We start from the raw sequence: 21410 nt of genomic DNA, 5'->3' as shown, positions 1-21410 counted from the left end.
ATAGTTCAAAACTGGAATTGACACAAAATTGCAAAGTGATCGCCATGACTCAATTTGGCTCGACTACTCAAGCATTAACCAACAGAGGTGCCAGACTTAACATAAGTGCCTAAACAACCACTATATGAACCACTTCCAGTTGTAAAACAAATTCAGATCTGTTAGAGGCAGAGAGAAGAAAAGAGAGTCGGTGGAATGTTTGCTTGAAGCATTACGTGGGTTGCATCCAAGTGGAATGCTAACACGTTGCCTCAAGCCCCTATTTATTCAAAGAATAAATATTGAAGGGATAAGTATGAGAGAATAAGAGGTTATGGGCTTTAGCCCATATGGGCCCAAACACCTGGACCATTATCTATGGGCATATATTTGAACATATACCCAACAAGATCAAGGTAGGGACCCACCATGCATTAGTGGGATCTGCCATATTGTATCCCAATGAAGTTGGGTCCTAAGTCCCTAACGACCTTTCCTCTACAATAGATTAGAGCGCGACCTCATTGTATTACAATGTGGCGCTCCTCTACAACAGTGGTCCCACTCCCACATTGGGTCGGTCCAGCTGCCCTGCATTTTCTTTTTCGGCTCTACCCTCTCCTAAATCCCCAAAATTCAAACAAAGATCGGTTTCTTCTGAAAAAATCTTCTTCATCTCTTTCGATTTCCCATTATTTCTAGGTTGCTCGGGAAAGCATCAGGGCACGTTCTATTCCCATCAAAACCCTAACTTGTGTGCCAATCTCCAGGTTTGTTTTTCTCTCAGTCAATTTTTGTTTTAATCTTCAATAAATTTATAGTTTCCTGTATAAATTCGTAGCACTAGGTCTGTGATCTTCTTCTTTTTTAATTATCTTGGTTAGGATTATTTTGATTTTTAAATGATCATACCTTTTTTGGTTGCTTCTTTTCATTCAGTTGCGTTTTCCTACCATTCCTTGTCTGAAACAATGGATCTGATTAGGTTGGGTTTGGCTGTACACCAAAAATGAAATTTAGGTGCAATTTGGATTTTGGGCCTTAGTGGGGCTCTTCTCCATAGGGATAGAATTTATTGGATGAGCTCTTCCAGGGGATTCGTGACCGTGTTAGGGTAATTTTATCTTGATAAAATTCCTTAGGATTGGATACCCTGCTTGTATAGTATACCCTACCCATTGGGGCTGTTCTTGATGTAAATGGAGGATTCAAGCATTCTCCATAGGGATAGCAAGGGGTTTGTTTTATTTCTGGATAGGCTTGCTATCCACTGTTCATGTTGACCTTTTTTCTTAGATAAAATATCAGCAGAACAAAAGTAGTAAACATTGGACTAAATAATTTTTACATAAACTTATCCCACCAGGATAGCCAATTCCAGGAGCACTTATCCAACGATTTTTATCCCCGTGCTGAACAGTGCAACTTGGGTCGGGTCGGGTTTAGCTTTTGCTAATAAATGAACTGGAATCAACCCGAACCCGACCCCATTTTAAGGTAAAACCTCAACCTGAATTCCAAAAAATCGACCCGAGTTGCACCCCTATTGCCATTTTGTGTAAACTGCAATCTAAAATTACCCAAATTGCAATTTGGGTTTCCATCCTAATGCACTCTTTAGGGGTTGGTTGCTTTCTTCTGGAGTAAAAAAATAATGAAAATTATTATACAAATTATTATGGGCTCTATTATTATCAAAACTGTTAGAGGCGGAAGCATTAAAGTACCTTTGTGTGTCTTTATAAAAAATACTAAATGTAGTAAATTTGTATTCATTAGATATATTAAATTCATTTTTATTAAAAATAATAAGTTTGAATTTATTAAAAAATAGTAAATTCAGGTTTACTAAAAACAGTAAGTTCATGTTTACTAAAAATAGTAAGTTCGCTCTTACTTAATATACTAAAAAACAATCCGATTGATGGTAATCCCATACCATAATTTTCTAGATCCGATTATTTCATCTACTCACTCGAAATGTTTTTTTTTCCATACCTTGTCTCCACATTGGATCAAGAACAAGATCAGAGGGATCAAAAACTGCTAATTCGTATAGAGTCATCGAACCGGCCCAACCAGAAACTAGAACTGTATGTATTATATGGACAGAAAGTAACTGGCCGGGATCATTCAATATGACGGTATGAACATGATACCAAGGCAAACCCATGTAAATACCCCTTATTTTATCAAAGAAAAAATAGACACTATGTAACTTTATCGCATTGGAAAACTAAATATACCAAGTCCTTATCAAAATCAGCCCATCTATCTATTTGGTCTTGATTAGGAGTTCTAGTTTGTGGAGAATTTTTAGTTAAGTTGTGTTAAAAGTTTTAATTTGCATTGGATTAGTGGATTACAAGGTTAAATTAGAAGTTCAAGTTTAATTTAGTTTAGAAATCCAGATCATGCATGGTAAAATTAATTCTTATATATGAAATAGTTATTGAATCTATTTATGTTTTGTGTGTATTATCAATGAATTATTATGTGGTGGAAGCAGACATACGATGGATAGACGTAGATCCGTTAGGGGCCGTAGGTTACAAGTAGGAGGAAATCATGTTGACCAGTCCACCCCGGCTAACCCTACACTCGATCAGGTTGCCAGAGGAGATCAGGTTGACCAGTCCACCAAGGCTAAACCTACACCCGATCAGGTTGCCGAGTGTCAGCCTCAGACTCCAGGCGAGGAGGTGGGATCTTTAGCAGCCTCAGGCACGTACACGATCCTCTTTTTTTGTTATTTTTTACTTCTTAATTAGTTGGTTTAAGACAAAATATTTGAAGATTAATATTCACGATGTTTTCTTTTTAGCTGCTTCCACGAGGAGGGGTCGAGGGCCCACAGTTGCAGCTTCGACGTGGGGCAGGAGAGAGCCCTATCACGACTTAGGGTTCAATGAATTCTGCCAGGCAGTTACTATCCGGGGAAAGGATTTCTGCACCTTCGTTGGGACATTAGCGAAGAGGGGGGATATTGTCCCCATCTTTACTAAAGATTGGAGAAGGATCTCAAATGAGTCTAAAGACTTGATCTTCAGCCTTTGTCAGGTATGAATATAGCATTTGTATTTATTATAAATAGATATGTGTGTCATTAAAAAAAAAAATTATAAATAGATATGTGTGTCATTAAAAAAAATAAATTATAAATAGATATGTGTGTATTTGTTTAATTTGAATAGACTTCTGGACAGGAAAAATTTACGAGGGATGCTTCTAGAAAGCTGTATGTCCTTTCTAAAGTCAATGAGTGTTGGCGAAAAAGAAAGAACAAGTTGAAGATGGCAGCCCTAGCAGTGGGTGATACTCCTGCGACGCAGGAGGTTGCTCGACCAGATTATATCTCGAGCGAGGATTGGCAGCAGTTGTGCCACTATTGGACTACTCCTGAGGCCCAGGTATGTGAAAACTGAAATGTAGATTTATTTATGTTCTTACGATTAATAATGAATAATAACTCATATACATCATTTTTTGAACAATATAGAGACATAGTGAGATAAATAAAAGAAATCGGGCAAAGAATCAGATGCCTACATACGGAGGCTCGAAGTCTGCTGCTCGGTTGCGTGAAGAAAAGGTAACATAACTTTGTATTCGTTGCGGTCTTTCTTTAAATTTGTTTACAATTAATATTGATATATTAACTCAATTTTTGCTAATGTGAGCACAGAAGCGGGAAGATGGAAGTATGCTTGATCGGACTGAAATGTGGCTGATACTCCACTGTAAAAAGGGCGAGGCGCTGCTCAGCATCGAGGTTGCCCGTCAGAAATTTGTAAGTTTTATAGGTTTATTTATGTATAAGGTAACTAATGTGCAAGTGTTAGAATTTTTACAAGTTTGTGCACAATTTATTCATAATCTATAGGAGGAGATAATAAAGGCCCAGCAGAGTCAGTCATTATCTTCATCAGATGCCTGCAGTAATGTTCGTCGAGACGACCCTGTCGCACAGGTCTTGGGTCCAGATTCTCATGGTCGTGTGCTAGGACTTGGAGGGGGAGTTACCCCGAGGACTATTTTCGGACCCAATGGAGGTCCTTCAGCAGAGGAGACCGGTCGAGGTTCTTCAGCGGAGGAGATCCGTATACGAGCACAGTATGAGGCTCAACAGGCGCAACTTACGGCGAAGGTTGCATCGCAGGAGATTAAACTATCTGCAGCACTAAGTCAAATAGATATGCTACAGACGACAGTGGAGGCGATGCAAAGAATGTTTACACAAATGCACTCCCAGCTTGGCCCGTACTTATCATCACTTGGTGTTGGTGAGAGCTCACAGGTAATATTTTATAAGTTTTGTAATATGTTTATTTTTCTTTGCAAATTTATCATTTGCATTTGTATTATATAATATTTTTTGTAAATCTCTTAGGTTGCCTCCTACCGATGCTACCGATTTTCAGATGCCACCACCTCCTCCTTCTAAGAGGCCCAGGACTGATCATGATCAGGTAACTAATATTCTTTGCAAATTTATGAATGATTGAATGTACGCGTAATTGTTTCTTGTTCATTTGTCATTAATTGTACTGGGTTTCATGTTATTGTGTATTAGAAAATGTTAGTTGAATGAATTCTATTAGATGTAATTGTTTACATATTACTTATGTATCATTTTTTTTTTTAATCATGCAGCGTGCGTAGATGTAGCTTGAATTGTTTTTCATGCGTATTGCTGGAAGTTTGCAATATATTTGGTATGAAATTTGCACGCCATTTAACATTTTGATATGTTGTGTTGTTTTCCATTTACTTATTTGTACCGTATATGCAAGTTTTTGTCAGTTCCAAGTGGGATCTATCTATAAAAATGTGAATATGTTTTTTGGTTTTGTTGTTTCCAATTTGGAGTTGGTTGTCTTTCTAATTGTATTTGGGAGTCGTCATGATGCATGACAATACCTAATTTAGGGAAAATCTTACACTCCTAATGTGATTAAGACTTTAGGACAATTTAGGGTTTGCGCGGAAATCTAAAAGAACACTTAACAACTAACCTAGGGCTGAATTAACACCTAATTAATCTATGGACAACAACAATAATGAGACCTAAATAGCATAAATAATTGTAAAGATCATAATTAAGTATGAACTAAACCTTATACAAATCAATCAAAGCGATAAAGATTCGTAACATGAATTGATAATAGAAGGATTAGTCCGAAACTAGGCCTACACATGCAACCAATTAAAAGAACTAAAAGATAATATAAGACCTATCAATTAAATGTAACAAAAGCATGAGAAATTAGTAATAATCAATGAAGAAAACAAAAAAAATGTCTAGCAGCAGGAATTAATTCAAAACAGTCCAGATTTAGGCCGTAGGGGTATTTTGGTAATTTTTGCAAACCTGGAAATTGAAGGAAACTGCTGTCCAGATCTTTGGTAAGGATTTAGGTAGGTAAAAGAAAGATAATTCTAGGGTTTAGGTTCTGATTTGATGGTAGATTTAGACTATGGATCTTTTAAAAGGGTTTCCGGGCTTGAAAAGGGTAAGAATTTGCAATAGGATTCAAACAGGTTTGAAAGTTGAGACTCTTGTGAGTTTTATACGAGCATCTTGCACAAAGTACATATTCCCAGAATCTGCTCAGATAGAGAAGATCCTTGCACGTGCTGAGAGCATCCTGTGCAATAAACCAGACATGAAATTTACTCTATTATTCAGTGTACTATGTCATCCAGACCAATCTACAACAATGGCTTTGCGCGAAGTTTTCCATTCAAGTCTCTTGGATTTCACCAACATGGATTCGGAGGTACCTTTAGAAGGGATCCTTCCAGGCTTTGACATATGGAGATGAATAAGTATGTATCTTCTGGTTTTTCTTTTCCACTAGTCAGGTAATAGAGAAGAGGAAGTAACTTGCAGCATAATGGATTTGCTTTTTTTATGACAGAAATCTACATAATAAATTTAGGGGACCAATATCAACAATGATGTATTTTGATATTGACTCTACTCTTTGTTTTGCACTTCTGATAGATGTTGATAGCATGTTGAATATTGTAACAGTCGTCAAAAGCTAGTAAAAATAATTGTAAAACAAGCTGAATAGTGTCATTATCAAAATATGGTAGCGTGAGTTTTTTATTTTTATTTTAAGGAATGGTATGGGATAGTGATTTTATCCATTGACAGACTTGCTATTCTCTATTCAGATTGACCTCTGTTCTTAGATAAAATAATACCAATGAGCAAGGGACAATTCAAGATAAACTTATCCAAAAGAAACATTTGAATGGTAGCGTGGGTATTAGTCCCCTAAATTTATGGTTTCTTTTGATCAGGTCATTTTTGGATTTATATGGTAGCACAGAGAATCATTACATTTTTTTTTCAATTTAACTAATATTTTTTGAGTAATTGATATCTGCTTATTGGGGTATTGTTACAACATTCCTTCATATTTCCATCTCGTAGCCTGGTTTTAGAAGGCATGCTGCTGTTCTAGAACAGAGTAAAGAATTAAGCTTATGAGACGAAGTCCAGCATATCACGGTATCACCTATTAGAGCAAGCATTTGTAAACTGCTTAAGTTCACTCTATGTTCCCTTAAATCCCAAGTAAAGATGATTATGCAAAACACTAGGGCTGCAGGGCCATGTTTGCATCTTCACTAAGTGATGGGGTATACTCACCTTATCATCTTCACAATTATGTTGCATTTGGGTTTAGCATTTCCATTTTTTTGCATTCTGATGGAAACTCTAAGGGGCCGTTTGGATACGCTGGTTTTAGAATCTTGGATTTCCTCCAAATCGTAATTGGGAAACGAGAGAAGGAGACCAGCCGTCATTTTCTGTTTTCTTGCCCTTCTTTCCATCAGCAAGAGCGCAGGAGATCATCCCATGTTTCCAGGTTTTAGAAATCTCAGGAAGTGGGAGAGATTTCTAAAACCTGGATTTCTTACTTAAAATCCAAGATTCTAAAGAGGAGTGAAGCAGTCGGTCTCCTTCTCTCGTCTCCCAACTACGATTTGGAGGAAATCCAGGATTCTAAAATCCGCATATCCAAACTACCCCTAAAGGATGATCTTTTCACTTGTTGAAGTTCAAATTCTTATTTGGCTATCCTTGCAAATTTAGCCTAATCTGTCATTTGGCCCCAATTGAGATTTATTATAGTAATTTTCCCCCCTATTCTTTTAAGATTGATTTCTTATGCATAAATATTTCTTGAAAGCAGGATGGTGACATTCCAGAAGCGTTGCTACCAGAGCCACTCAACCACCAGAGCTGTACCATAATGGCGGAATTATTGCCCATTGAATCACCGACAAAACTACTTGAATCAGAAATTGAGTTTTTTCCCACTTTTCTCTGCCTTTCCGTAGCCTACTTTCTCAAAAAGTTAGTCTCAGAAACAGATCCCAGCTACACCTTATTTTTTTTACTTCTGATAGTGAAGACTGCCAAGATTGATAATGTCCCCCCAAAGAAGGGAATTGTTTCTTTTGTTACCACTAATATAAGTTCCCCTGCCAAAATGATCTTCAGTTGACTCATTTTTTTGGAAGCCACTCCTTCGAAACTCATCTCAACTCCAGGGAAATTAACCATTGAAACACCAGGACATCTGACACAAAAAGATCAATGCCCGGCTCTAATAACTACCACTATTGAGACTGAGATGTCAAATCATTCAACTTGATAAAGAGCATTTAATTTTCGTCCTGCAAAAATTGATGCAAGTACATCGAACCCAATTGTTGGCGTGGCAAAGAAAAACAATTGTATGTGTAATTCTAGCTCTCAATACATGACAAAAAAAGGAATTTCTGTGAAAGAAGAGATCATCAGAGCTGCTTCACATTTGGAAAAGGTGTGTTCTTTTGAGCGAGTTGTATTCCCATCATAGTTTGGAAATTAGTGACTCACCTTATGAAGCACCTGAGTCTTTCTGCAAATTTGGGAATTATAGAAATCGAGGACCGAGTTGACCCTTGCAGGTTTGGTTAAAGCAGCTTTTCATCTTCTAAATTCAAACATTTATCTTTTGTTCTTCAGAGGAGGAAGTTTTCTTTTAAAGTGTCTCAATATCTTAATGTGTGATCTTTTGGCATTGGTGGCGTTATAACATAGCTGCTACCAGCAATTCTTTCACAAATTATCAGAAAATATACTATTTTCACAAATGATCAGAAATTGTGTAAGTATGAGATCATTAATCGGTAAGAAGATAAATTTGTCGCCACCTAAGGTTTCAAAATGCAGCAAATCAGCTTCTGGCTTCCTGAATAATACTTTCTTGAGCATCTATCAACCGCGTCCTCCCTATGAGTTTTTGAACTGTGAATTGTACGGTTGTCTGTTCTTATCATATTCTGCCTTAAACTACCTCATAGTTCAAATTTCTATAGGTACAAGAGAATGTTACTTAAATCTTTGAGGATCATAAGATGAGTCTAACTAATTTAACTTTCAAAAAAAAAAATAAGATGAGTCTAACTGGTCTAGCGAAGTGTCGGCAGATGCTTACATAGTTACGTGCTTGCTTGACCTCTTCAATATGATCTGACTTATATTTCAGTTTGCCAACTGCTATTTGATTATGAAACAGGAGCTTGTACACAAGATACTCTTGCATAATTGTGATATCGCTGAGACAAGTGAAACCCCCTTAGAAAGTATTTGTTCATGTTTTTGTATTTATTCAGGATATAAATATATTAAAAGATGACTGAACTTCAAATTTGCATTGCAGGAGAAGTTGATGAACAATTGGAGCTGTAAGAAGAGTTGGTTCCAGATTGGATTTGTGGAAAGTTTTTGTCCAGTGGCGATTTTCTTTATTGGTTAGTTTTCTCCTCTTTTCTTTCTTCCTTAGTCAAAACATATCTTTTGGCGCACCTGAAAATGCTTTTCATTTAAATATACAGAGTTTTTAGGCTTTATTTGTTTGATCTTCTCTTCCATTAAGTTCTACTGTGGAGGTTGTTTCTCTCACTTTACAACTCCCTGACTTTAGATACATTGAAAGTATTTTTGGTCACATTCTCATTAATCACAGATGGTGAGCATTTGCTGCAAATTACAACCTGAAAACACAATCCAGTACTTGTGAAATTCACTGAGTCGACTGGGCTTGATCAATACTTCGGTAGGGTTAAAGAGATAAATCCATCTTCTCAAAAATCTCAAAAAGCATTCAGGTTACTCAAAAACCACAATCATGCACTTGAGAGTATCAATTAAGTTTTGAGTTGAGAACTTCTGCAATTCGAGTTCAGCATAAGCATCTCTTAACTCAAAAATCTCAATTGAGTATTTCACTGAGTTCTGAGTCTATTCAAACTTGGACCTTCATTGAGCCTATTTGGGTTTCAAGTTTCTAACCTGAGTTTGGAACACATGATTATCTTCTGTTTAGAAAAAAACACGCTAGTGCAAATACTCTCAAAAAACAGTCACGTAAGTCCTCCCATATGCTGAAAAGGAGGTTTTCCCAATCCATATGCTGAAAAGGAGTCTATCCTTGCAAGGCTTGTAGAAGGTGTGCAAACATTTAGCGACGGTGATATTTAATCTTAATCATTATGTCAAAACAAGAAACATTTCTGATGAACTTATATTTGATGTATGTGCTGCTGAACTGAATGACCATTTTCCTCATTAGACTATCAAGTAGCATTAAGATGCTTTTAGAGAGTTCCATGTCTCTTTTTCCTGTTAAGTGAGTAGCTTTTAGCACCTAATTCACGTGTGGAATTGGATGTACAATTCACATGCTCGGGTAAGTTTGTAGAAATAGGTATGGTTGTTTGTTTTAGTTCATGATCTTGTTGCTGTACGTGCTTCTACAAGTACTAGCAATCTTGGCGCATGCTATGCATGGGTGCATAAGAATAGGCTCCACACCATCAAATTAAACGTGGTGTAAAATGGTGGGCCCCAACCGATACATGGGGTTTAGTTGGAGTTGGCGTAAAATGGTGGGCCCTACCCCTTACCAAGATTTGGATGGAGATTGGAGGTGATGGGCCCACTCGTTAATGCAAAATGGTGAGCGCCGCCATATGCATGGATTTGGGTAGAGATGGCAGGCCCTGCCATATCAAAGGTGTAAAATGGTGGGCCCCACCCATGCTATAAATGAGGTGTAAAAAAATCTACGATAAGAAATTTTCAATGAAAATTAGTGGCAAAGGAAAGAAACATGGTGAGTGAATATTGATAGATATATGCTGTGTATGAATGTGAAGAGATAAAGACGCCACTGCAATTGCCGCCAAATACTTGGCCCACTCTTTGGGAGTAGTAATTCTTTCTTGTAAAGAAACCATTTCTGTACTAAGGGTAGGTTGATAACCAACAACAAAAGGCATTCTACCTAACAAGTCGTATACTTCTGATCCTGCTTGGATGAAATGGAAGATGGGAGGGCCTCCAATGTGCTCAAGCGCTAAGGCAAATGCAAAGCAGAGGGGCTTTTATGCTCCTTCCTAAAAGGCACTAATGGGTCCCAGTTCTGCGGTTCTGCCTTGTGAATGTGGTCATATCTGTTGATCCAAATGCCAAACAGTAAGTCCGGCCAAATGCCCTTACGAACACGTTGATAAGATAATCCTAGGTCTTTATCCATTAAGCCTCGTAAAGGGTTCTCCCAAAAAAAAGCTATACTGCTGATTTTTGTAGTTATCTATCTTGAGCGTAGGATGTCCGATCGGAATGGGACCAAAACCATGTGGGTCGCCTCACGATGATGCTCATTCTCAAGGTCAACAATCTTCATTTCTTATTGAGATGAATCATTCGGTGATTCCAGTGTGATATGCCACACCCGTTATGTGATCTAGACCGTTCATCTAGTTGGCTACATAGGGTCCCCACGATACATTAGTTGAATGATACTGGGTGTCACGGCCTTGGACCCTACCAAGCCAACCGTGCCGGCACTTAGCACTTTTCACCCCCTTGGTGATGCTAAATCAGCCTATCAAGAGGAAGCGGGCAACCTAAGTAGATGAGAGAGAACACAAGAGAAAATAGAGAAGTTGTATTGCACTAGAAGAGAGAGCTTACAAGTTTCTGAAGTTATTCACAAATGAGGGGCCCTTCCCCTTTTATAAGCCTTAAGGGATCATTCTAGATCCCTTTCTACATACTTCTTTCTCTAGATTATCCTAGGAATATTTCAATTACATTCTTTACAAAATTCCTAACCCTCTTCTAGAATATTCACACACTCCCACTTCTAGAGCCTTCTACCCTTCTACCAAGTTCTAGAAGGTTCTAGAATAACCTACATAATTCTAGAGAGTCTAGAAGATTCTAGAGTACTCTACATAATTCTAGAGATGCTTAGAACATTCTAGGACATTCTAGACTCTTCTACATTATTCTAGAAAACCTAGAGAACTCTTGGAGGTTCTAGAGTGTTCCAGGATCTTCTTTTTAAATCTCCTTTGCTTGTGGATGATCCACTTAGTCCAGGGCGTTACACTCTCCCCCACCTATTCTAGCGACGCCCTCGTCGCTTCCTTGTAGCGCCGTAGGTGGTCTTCGAATTACCACAAATCTTCTTATGCTTCCCAGCTAGCCTCGCTTTCTGGCAGTCCCTTCCATCTAATCAGATACTGGGTGGTTTGTGGTACTCCCCTTCTCCTCACGACTCGGTCTGCAAGCACCTCCTCAATCTCCTTGTCAAAAGACTTGGTCATAATCGGAGGTGCCCTCTTAGAGTTGCTCCTGTTTGGGTCTTCCTCGTCTCCATGATAAGGCTTCAACAAGCTGGCCTGGAAGACCGGATGGATCTTCAAGCTAGGAGGTAGGTCGAGTCGAGTTTGTATGAAACCTTGCCTACTTTGCTCACAACTGGAAATGGGCCTTCATACCTTCGAATCAACCCATTTGTGAACCTTCCTGAAGGCCTTGAATTGTTGAGGGAGAAGCTTCACCATCACCATGTCACCAACCCTATACTCGGCTGGTTGCCTCTTCTTGTCCGCCCACTTCTTCATCCTCTTTCTAGCCTTGTCAAGGTAGGAGCGTGTGATATCAGCTTGCTCCTTCCAAGACTTGGCCATATGATATGCTCCTGGGCTCACCCCTTGATAGGTAGTGACGATCGTATGTGGTGTGAGTGGTTGTTGCCCGGTGATGACCTCAAAGGGACTCTGTCCCGTGGACTCACTCCTTTGTAGGTTGTAGGAGAATTGTGCCACATCAAGGAGTTTAGCCCAATCCCTCTGGTTTGCACTCACAAAGTGCCTTAAGTAGCACTCTATCAAGGCATTCACCCTCTCGGTTTGTCCATCAGTTTGTGGGTGAAAACTTGTAGAGAAATGAAGCTCCGAACCAAGGTGTTCAAACATCTCCTTGGTTCGATGACCTCCACTGCAACCAATAGCTGCAATCTCGCAGAGGTCAGCCGTGGGCGACATAACAGATTCAGCCGCTTTATAGGCATCCACCCAAGGAAGGTCCTCGTCATCTTCGCAACCGTGTAAGTGCCCCACTGTTAGTGTTACTCAAACTATGGAAATGTTACTGTGCTTGAACATCAATTATTGTGAGCTCCTTAGCAGGCGGACCCATGTGCTGGCAGTATGTTAGAATATGTGAGATCTCATTGTTGGATTGGGTTGAGATTCACCATTGGGTCATCTTGGTGGTAGATTAGTCAAGTTGGTTAAATGGGGTAGCCTATATAGATTAGGCAACCACATAAGATTCGCAATCAGATATTTTAACACATTCTTATCGATTGCTAATCTTATGTGGTTGCCTAATCTATCTAGGCTACCCCATTTAACCAACTTGCCTAATCTACCACCAAGATGATCCAACGGTGAATCTCAACCCAATCCAACGATGGTATCTCACATATTCTGGCACAGTATGATTTAGATATTTCTACCCTATATCTCAAGGAGAGTTAGGGGAAAGGGGGTGACCAGGCTGGTGAATTTGCTATAATTGGATAATCCTAACTACTCAATTGGCTGTCTGTTAATGGAAAAGCTGAGTTAATTACAATTCGATTTAAATCCTATAATGAGAACGTAAGGATTGCCAGATGAGCAACTTTCTCATACCAATGGCAGATGAGTAAATTTGTCACTATGGCTCTCTTTACCCTATGTAGCAAACTTTTATAAGCAATCTCTTTCATCTATTGTAGTCATAAGATAAAGAATACTAAGGGCATGTTTGGCAACGTTGAAAATTTTTCTCGAAATTTATTTTTCTTGTAAACCTAATTTTACAAAGTTTGGTAGACAACTTTCCGGTAATTGTTTTTTTGAGTAAAATTTTTAATCAAAAAAAAAAAAAAAAAAACTGGAAAGGGACAATTTCATGACATGCATATCCTCATATTGTTTTGGAACTAACTTAGAGTGTGGTTGGTCATCGGCAGTTGTCCATTGGGATTTTGCTTTGAATTTTTACAAGCTGCCGAGGTATGTGTGTGTTCGTGGAATCGTGGCTGGGACCCTTGTCTGTTCACTTAACCTCTAAATGAAACAAGGGATGTGATATATGAGAACAACAAACCGTCCATTCGATTAGAACATCAATCATATATATGGGTACCATAGGATTATCCAAACCGTCCATTTGATGGCCCCAATGTAAATAGGTTGTGCCCCAAAAATCATTTCCATATGATGATCCTAGCCGTCCAATCTATAGAGGTTTGATTAGGCAAACCAAAAACAGCACCCAAAATTATTATCCGGGATTCCACGCAAGAAACAGCAACGCATGAATCTCAGCGCCAATCTAAAACCCGTCGTCTCTATCCAGAGAGTGGGTAGTTACACAGTCCAAAGCTTCCACGTCTCTACTATTCTCCATAAATTGCCATTTCCTCTCCCTCAAATCCACCCATTCTCATCTCCCACCTATTCCTCACAAAATAAAAAAATCCATTCATCTCTCTTCTTTTCTTTGAATGGAAAACCGTTGGATCGCTGGCTCTTATATTCATTTATTCTTATAAAGTACCATACCTATGTCGTTAACCGTGACAAGTGCAATGTTTAGATGATGCCATATCGACAGTGTGGCCTACCAAATGAAGGGTCCAGATCATGCTATCAGCTTAGCAAAACAACGATTCTCAACTTGGTTTGATAATGACACTCCTCTCTTATTAGAACACACGTTCTTCATTCCTGGGACTCCACGCAAGAAACAACCCATTGATCTGATCGCCAATCTTAAATCCGTTGTCTCTCTCCAAGACTAACAGTCCAAACCTTCCACGTCTCTACCTCTCCCCTCTTCTATCCCTGAAAGCCCTCAAACCTCACCCATTCAATCTCTTTTATTGGTAGCTTCTCATAGAAAAACACCCATTTCATCTCTCTCTTATCAGCAGTTTCTTTCTCATAGAAAAACAATGCCTTCATCTCTTCCTCAAAGTCAAATCCAGTCCATCCTCGATTCCGCCCGTCCATTCCTCCGCTGAGAGCTCGAATCCATCGTCCCAAATCTCCCCTCCCTAATCTCCGTCCTTCGCTCGATGGGTGCCGAAGAGTGCTGGCACAAGTACGGGACATTCCTCGAACACCTGATCGACATCTACAAAATCCTTAAACTCTGGAAATCCCTCGCTTCCGTTGCCCTATGCGGCCTCTTCCACTCAGCCTACTCCAATTCCTACGTCAATCTCGCCATCTCCGACCCCTCCACCGGCTGTGATGTAGTCCGCAGCCTCGTTCGCTGGCCCGCCGAGCGCCTAATTCACCTCTTCTGCATCGTCCCACGCCAACCCATCATCCTTGATGACCTCCTCTTCCATTACTCTGACAAAGAACTCGTCCAACACCTACAATTATCTAAAATTTTACTCAGAAACGCCAAGGAGAAGGGACTTTTATCGTCCGAAGAAGGTTTGTGAAACAACCAATTACTCCAAAAACTTAAAGTTGTTAGAGTTTGTGTTATTCATGTATATACTTCAACACTCGTGTGTCCCTTCTTTTTTTCGGGTTGTCATACACAGGCTTGGCTGGCCTTACATGTGAATTTTTACTTTGATGGAGTTATTGGGTTTTTCTTGTGAATTTTTAATATCAAGGAGTTGTTGGGTTTTGATTCCAGGACCTCTGGGCCGTGAGAAACAACCAATTACTCCAAAAGATTAAGCTATTAGAGATGTGTTAATTAATCATTTATTCTTCAGCAGGTTGGAGGAAGAAACTACAGTCCATCCTCCCCGCCCAAGGGATTACCGTCAAGCACATCAAGAAGGGGGAGGACGTTTCGGTGTCAAGGCGGGTCATGGCCGTCTTTCTAGTCATGACCATGGCGGATTTCAGTGATAAGCTCTTTGGATTTCAAGATCAATTGTTCAATAATGCGGATGGGCGGCTAGAATTCTCCAGGGACGAATCTGCCACCACGTTGTGGCCGGGTGAAGGGAAGCTTGGGTTGTGGATTAATTCAATATCAAGGATGGGTGCTCTGTATAATTTGATTGTGAGAGAAGAGGAGATTTTCATTGAAGAGAGGAAAAGAGGTTGTGGGTCTTTCTCCAATGGTAGTTTGGAACATGATAGTGATAAAGATGATAGAGATGAGGAGATTGAACTTGTGATTCCACCTGTTTTTGAGAATTGTAGTAAGGTTTTGGATGCAGGGGAGCAGAGGGTAGCCAGGGATTTGTATTGGGAAGCTGTTTGTGGTGGGACCAAGAATGGGTTGGAGATTGTTGAGGAGTTGCTTTTGAAGTGTGTTGAGAAGAACCCATTTGTTGGGGAGCCTCATGTGGTGTTGGATCAGGCGTATTTGGCAAGAGGGAGGTTTGACGACGCAGAGAGAGAGAGAGAGAGAGAGGCTGAGAAGGGGGTGCGGTTGATGTTGGAGTGGGGTACCCTTGGGATAAGAGGATGTCTTGGGAGGGATGGATTGCTTGGGGCAGAGTCCTGCTGATGAAGGCAAGGGAGAAATCATGGCCTAAGACAGCTTGGGGAATCCTCCACCTAGGACTTGTGAGGTGATTTCATTTCATTTCTGTTTTAGAGTTGTGCCTATTTTACAACATGAAGCACTAGATAAGCCACTAATTCCTACTGTAAGTATGCAGTGTCAATTTCCCAAATAAGAGAACAGGGAGTTCAATCTATATATCATTCCTTCCTATATGTGATTATGATATCACATATGGAAATGATTTTTGGGGCACAACTTATTTAGGCTGTGGCCCATCTAATGGATGGTTTGGATCATCCTATGGTGCGGGCCATACCGTACTTTTAATAAAGTGAGGAGTACTCTCATTAACATACAGTAGTGTTGATAACATTTCCCAACGTTATTCGTTAAGTTTTTAAAGGCAAAGAAAAACGTTGAAGGGGTTGAATTTATCCTCAAGCAGTGAACCATTCTCACAGAAATTGTTAAAGGGGGGGATTTTATCCGTTTAAGGGGGGAGGGGGGGGGGAAGGGAAATATCATTTCCTAGGCACATATATTTGACAAGGAGAGGATAATTTGAGAAGTTGCGTCACAAATTTAACCTAACATTACGCACTCACGATTGTAGATGAGACAATGAGCAAATAACTAAAGCCGTTGGATCTTTTTTTCTTTGAATGGAAAACCGTTGGATCGCTGGCTCTTATTCATTTATTTTTATAATACACTAATAAAGCACCATACCTATGTCGTTAATCGTGACAAGTGCAATGTTCAGATGATGCCATATCGACAGTGTGGTCTACCAAATGAAGGGTCCAGATCATGCCGCGAGCTTATCAAATCAACGATTCTCAGCTTGGTTTGATAATGACGCTCCTGTCTTATTAGAACACACGTTCTGCTTTCCTGGACTCCACGCAGTAAACACCATTGATCTGATCGCCAATCTTTAAACCCATTGTCTCTATCCAAGACTAACAGTCCAAGCCTTCTATGTCTCTACCTCTCCCCTCTTCTCTCTATAAATCGCCATCTTCTCTCTCCCTGAAACCCCTCAAACGTCACCCATTGAATCTCTCTTTTATTGGTAGCTTCTTATAGAAAAACACCCATTTGATCTCTCTTTTATTAGCAGTTTCTTTCTCATAGAAAAATCTCATAGAAAAAATGCCTTCATCTCTTTCTCAAAATCAAATCCAGTCCATCCTCGATTCTGCCCGCCCATTCCTCCGCGGCGAGCTCGAATCCATCAACCCAAATCTCCCCTCCCTAATCTCGGTCCTCCGCTCGGTGGGCGCCGGAGAGTGCTGGCACAAGCACGGGACATTCCTCGAACACCTGATCGACATCTACAAAATCCTCAAACTCTGGAAATCCCTCGATTCCGTCGCCCTCTGCGGCCTCTTCCACTCAGCCTATTCCAATTCCTACGTCAATCTCGCCATCTTCGACCCCTCCACCAGCCGTGATGTAGCCCGCAGCCTCGTTGGCAGGCCCGCCGAGTGCCTAATCCACCTCTTTTGCATCGTCCCACGCCAACCCATCATTCACGAATCACAATGACCTTCTCTTCCATTACTCAGACAAAGTACTCGTTGAACACCTACAATTATCTGAAATTTCGCTCAGAAACACCAAGGAGAAGTGAGTTTTCTCGCCCGAAGAAGGTTTGTGAAACAACCAATTACTCCAAAAACTTAAGTTGTTAGAGTTTGTGTTATTCATGTATATACTTAAACACTCGTGTGGCCCTTCTTCTTCTTTTTTCCGGTTGTCGTACGCAGGGTTGGCTGGCCTTACACGTGAATTTTTACTATCATGGAGTTATTGGGTTTTACCTGTGAATTTTTAATATCAAGGAGTTGTTGGGTTTTGATTCCAGGACCTGGGCCGTGAGAAACAACCAATTACGCCAAAAGATTAAGCTATTAGAGATGTGTTAATTAATCATTTATTTTTACCATTATAGGTGCTTTTTTTTTTACTATTATAGGTGTTTTTTCTCTCATGACACTCTTATCTGCTGTTTGTGGCTGAAGTAGGGTGTCTTTTTTCTTCAGGAGGTTCTTATACAACCATCTTGCACAGATAAAGTGCATATTCACAGAATTTGCTTAGATAGAGAAGATCCTAAAACATGATGAGATAACCCTGTGCAATGAACCGGACATGAAAATTACTCTATTATTTAATGTGCTCGGTCATCCAGACCAATCTACATCAATGGCTTTGTGCAAACTTTTCTTCCAAGTCTCTTGGATTTCGACATTAATCCTGAGGTACCTTTCGGTAAGTGTTTTTCATTGTCCCAAAGCTTGGACCTAGCTCAAATAATTCATTGTAAATCTAACCAGTTTTGCCAGAAATCTCCAGAATTGATCATTCTGATCTCCGTTAAAATACGAATTTGGAATCAATACTCAGTCGAATTCGGAGTCAATAGACAAATTTTATTGTGATGTTTAAGAAGATTTCTTGAATTTGTTGTTTATCATCTATTTTTTGTGTTCGTTAATTATAAAACTTGACTTTATTATGAACTACAAACTATTACCCGAACTTTAGAAGGGACCCTTCTGGATTTTTACTTATGGAGACGAGTAAGTACATCTCCTTTGGATTTTCTTTTTCACTAATCAAATAATAGGTAGTGGAAGTAACTTGCAGCATAATGGATTTGTAGTTGTGATGTCAAGAGAAAAAAAATGACGGGAAAAATAAATTTACAGTACAAACTAGGACATCCATCTGAAGGTGCATATTGATGGATGCATAATCCTGGTGGCGTCTCTTTATCCATTTTAGTTGTTTTCATACAAAGATCATCTGGAGTGGAGGTGGTTCAAGTGCAATGAAAGCAGAGCACTATATGTGCAACATCGCTCAATTTTGAATTTTCAGCTGGCCATTCAGAACCCATATGGAATTTCTATTATCTGGGAGCAACAGCCTAGGTGATTAGTTTGTTCTTTGATAAAATGCTATGATTTGGCCGACACTTAGAACTTATTGTCATGCTGACACTCTTTTCGACACTTTTAAATGTCTACTAGAAGTGTCGGTAACTTTATATGTATGTACATATAGCGTGCCACTATTTCTAGATTTTTAGGGGTTGCCATATCAGGCACCCCATATCCGCATCGAAACTCGGCACACAAATATATATCCACAAATCTAGATTCTATATACTTTCTATTTTAGCCATGTCCCCGTTTCTAAATTTTGGGTGTTTGCTGTGTCCAACACTCTGTGTCCGTGTCGACACGCGACACTCGTGTCCGTGTCCACAAATCATAGATAAAATGGTTGAGAATTCTGCCTGATTATGGCTTAAGGGACTGCTCATGTAGAGGAATCTACATCATAAATTTAGGGACAGATATCCACATTGGAATATTTTGATAATGGCACCGTTCCCTTTGTTTTGCACTTTGATAGGATGTTAATGGCATGTTGATTATCGTAACAATCGTGAAAGCTAATAAAAAAGAGTGAAAGCTAATAGAAAAGTGTAAAACAAAGTGAATAGTGTCATTATCAAAATATGGTAGTGTGGATATTAGTCCCCTAAATTTATGGTATCTTTTGATCAGGTCATTTTTGTGTTGATATGGTACCACAGAAAGCATCATTACCTCTTCTTTTTTTTTTTCCATTTTGACCAATATTTTTTGAGTAATTGATATCTGCGTTTTGGGATATTGTTACAACATTCCTTCATATTTCCACCTCGTTGCCTGGTTTTAGAAAGGCATGCAGCTGTTCTAGAATAGAGTGAAGAATTAAGCTCCTGAGGCTAAAGTCCAGCAAATCACCAATTAGAGCAAGCATTTTAAAACTGCTTAGGTTCAATCCAGGTGGGGGCTGGAAGCCCGTGTTAAAAATTTCTTTCTGAAATTTTAGGAGCTGCGGAGTGGTGTATCTGAGTGTGCTTGAGGGGCTGGGTCCTTCTCTGCTCAGGGGAGTTTTTTTCCTTAGATAGCCATTCCTTCCAAGTGGGTGAAAAAATGCTTTAGGTTCTTGATGTACTTCAAGACATATAAAATCCTTGGGCTCTCCTTTAAAATGCTGCTTACGGGGTCTATATGGTGATTTAGTTGAGGGATATTTCTGAGGGTACACAGTGCAGATTGCAGGAAGTATTCATGTATCAGGAGTTTCAGTTGTTGAAGGAGTCTGTGAATCGGTTGGAGTTAGTTCAAATGTAGTTTTTATGTTTTGGAGGAAGCTTATATGCTGCCCTTTGGAGAAAGTTACCGTGTAATCTTTTATGTTTTTCCTTTTGGGTTCCAGGAGTATGCTCCTGGACCATCATACTGTGTAATCTATAGTGGGACTCTTGGTCCTCAAGTATATTCCATGGTATGAATACAAATGTCATTTTTCAAAAAAAAAAAACCTATGTGAAGATGACTACGCAAAACTCACCATGTTTGCAGCTTCATTAAATGATGAAGTATACTCACCTTATCATCTTCACAATTATGTTGCTGTTGGGTTTAGCATTTCCAATTTTTGCATTCCGATGGAAACTCTAAAGGATGATCTTTTCACTTGTTAAAGTTCAAATCTTTATTTGGCCATCGTTGCAAATTTAGGCTAATCTTCCATTTTACCCCAATTGAGATTTATTATGTTGAGTTTTTTTCCTATTCTTTTAAGAGTAATTTTTTATGCACGAATATTTCTTGAAAGCAGGATGGTGACATTCAATCCGTGACAAAAAAAAAAGAAGGAATTCCTGTGGAAGAAGAGATCATCAGAGCTGATTCACATCTTGAAACAGGATGTTCTTTTGAGCGAATTATATTCCCATCATTGTTCAGAAATTAGTGACTCACCATGTGAAGCACCTGATTCTTTCTGAGAAATTGGGAATTATAGAAAATCCAGGACGAAATTGATCCTTGCAGGTCGGGTTAAAGCAGCTTTTCACGTTCTAAATTCAAACATTTATCTTTTGTTCTTCAGAAGAGGAAGTTTGCTTTTTAAGTGTCTCAATATCTTGGAGAATATATGTATTTTGGAATTCTTAATAGACATGGTCTCACTTATTATGTGATCTTTTGGCACTGGTAGCGTTTATAACATAACTCTTGCCACCAAGTCTTTTCACAAATTATCAGAAATTGGGAAGCGTGAGATCATTAATCAATAAGAAGATAAATTTGTAGCAGCCTGTGGTTTCAAAATGCAGCAAATTGGCTTCTGGGTCCTGAGCAAGACTTTCTTGGGCATCTATCAACCTCATCCTCCATATAAGTTTTTGAACTGTGAATTGTACGGTTATTCAGTTATTATCATATTCTGCCTTAAAATGACCTCATAGTTCAAAGTTCTACACATACAAGAGAATGTTAGTTACAGCTTTGAGGATCGTAAGATGAGTCTTAACTGGTCTACCAAAGTGTCGGCAGATGCTTACATGCTTGCCTGACCTCTTCAATATGGTCCGACTTATATTTTAGTCTGTTAACTGCTTTTCCATTACGAAACAGGATCCAGTGCACAAGATACTCTTCCACAGTTACAA

At 39.3% G+C, this 21410-nt stretch overlaps 1 protein-coding gene and 1 pseudogene across 8 annotated transcripts; both read left to right on the top strand.

Annotated features, from left to right (window-relative positions):
• The first annotated feature begins 499 nt into the window (after positions 1 to 499).
• On the top strand, positions 500 to 21254 carry LOC143886889 (uncharacterized). Of its 7 annotated transcripts, XR_013253938.1 has the most exons (13): positions 501 to 749; positions 2489 to 2703; positions 2804 to 3039; positions 3174 to 3389; positions 3479 to 3571; positions 3665 to 3769; positions 3863 to 4276; positions 4370 to 4448; positions 4633 to 4694; positions 8709 to 8799; positions 15138 to 15950; positions 17935 to 18153; positions 20576 to 21254. XR_013253938.1 is itself a non-coding variant. In XM_077391058.1 (9 exons), exons 2-8 carry the CDS (start codon positions 2496 to 2498, stop codon positions 4421 to 4423), a joined length of 1326 nt encoding a protein of 441 aa, XP_077247173.1. In that variant the 5' UTR covers positions 500 to 749; positions 2489 to 2495; the 3' UTR covers positions 4424 to 4448; positions 7191 to 7326. The 7 variants fall into 7 exon arrangements, 1 of the variants encoding a protein (XP_077247173.1); XR_013253939.1 differs by lacking the exon at positions 15138 to 15950; XR_013253940.1 differs by lacking the exons at positions 4633 to 4694; positions 15138 to 15950 and having other exon boundaries at positions 500 to 749.
• On the top strand, positions 13276 to 15954 carry LOC143886890 (uncharacterized; annotated as a pseudogene). Its single transcript, XR_013253944.1, has 2 exons — positions 13276 to 14844; positions 15141 to 15954. The product of XR_013253944.1 is annotated as an uncharacterized LOC143886890 (transcript).
• Positions 21255 to 21410: the final 156 nt, after the last annotated feature.

The sequence above is a fragment of the Tasmannia lanceolata genome, unplaced genomic scaffold (genome assembly GCF_043159265.1).
Source record: "Tasmannia lanceolata isolate RefF3 unplaced genomic scaffold, GAP_Taslan_0.1 ptg000011l, whole genome shotgun sequence".
NCBI classification, from domain to species: Eukaryota; Viridiplantae; Streptophyta; class Magnoliopsida; order Canellales; family Winteraceae; genus Tasmannia; species Tasmannia lanceolata.
The sequence above is the reverse complement of the archived record's forward strand: the minus strand, read 5'-3'. Positions and strand labels throughout refer to the sequence as shown.

Excerpts from the sequence above, each read along its gene's own strand:
- LOC143886889 (XM_077391058.1), top strand. The coding sequence starts at position 2,496 with ATGGATAGACGTAGATCCGTTAGGGGCCGTAGGTTACAAGTAGGAGGA. Across the intron at positions 3,040-3,173 it reads TGATCTTCAGCCTTTGTCAG|ACTTCTGGACAGGAAAAATT; the intron begins GTATGAATATAG and ends TAATTTGAATAG. Across the intron at positions 4,277-4,369 it reads GTGTTGGTGAGAGCTCACAG|GTTGCCTCCTACCGATGCTA; the intron begins GTAATATTTTAT and ends TAAATCTCTTAG.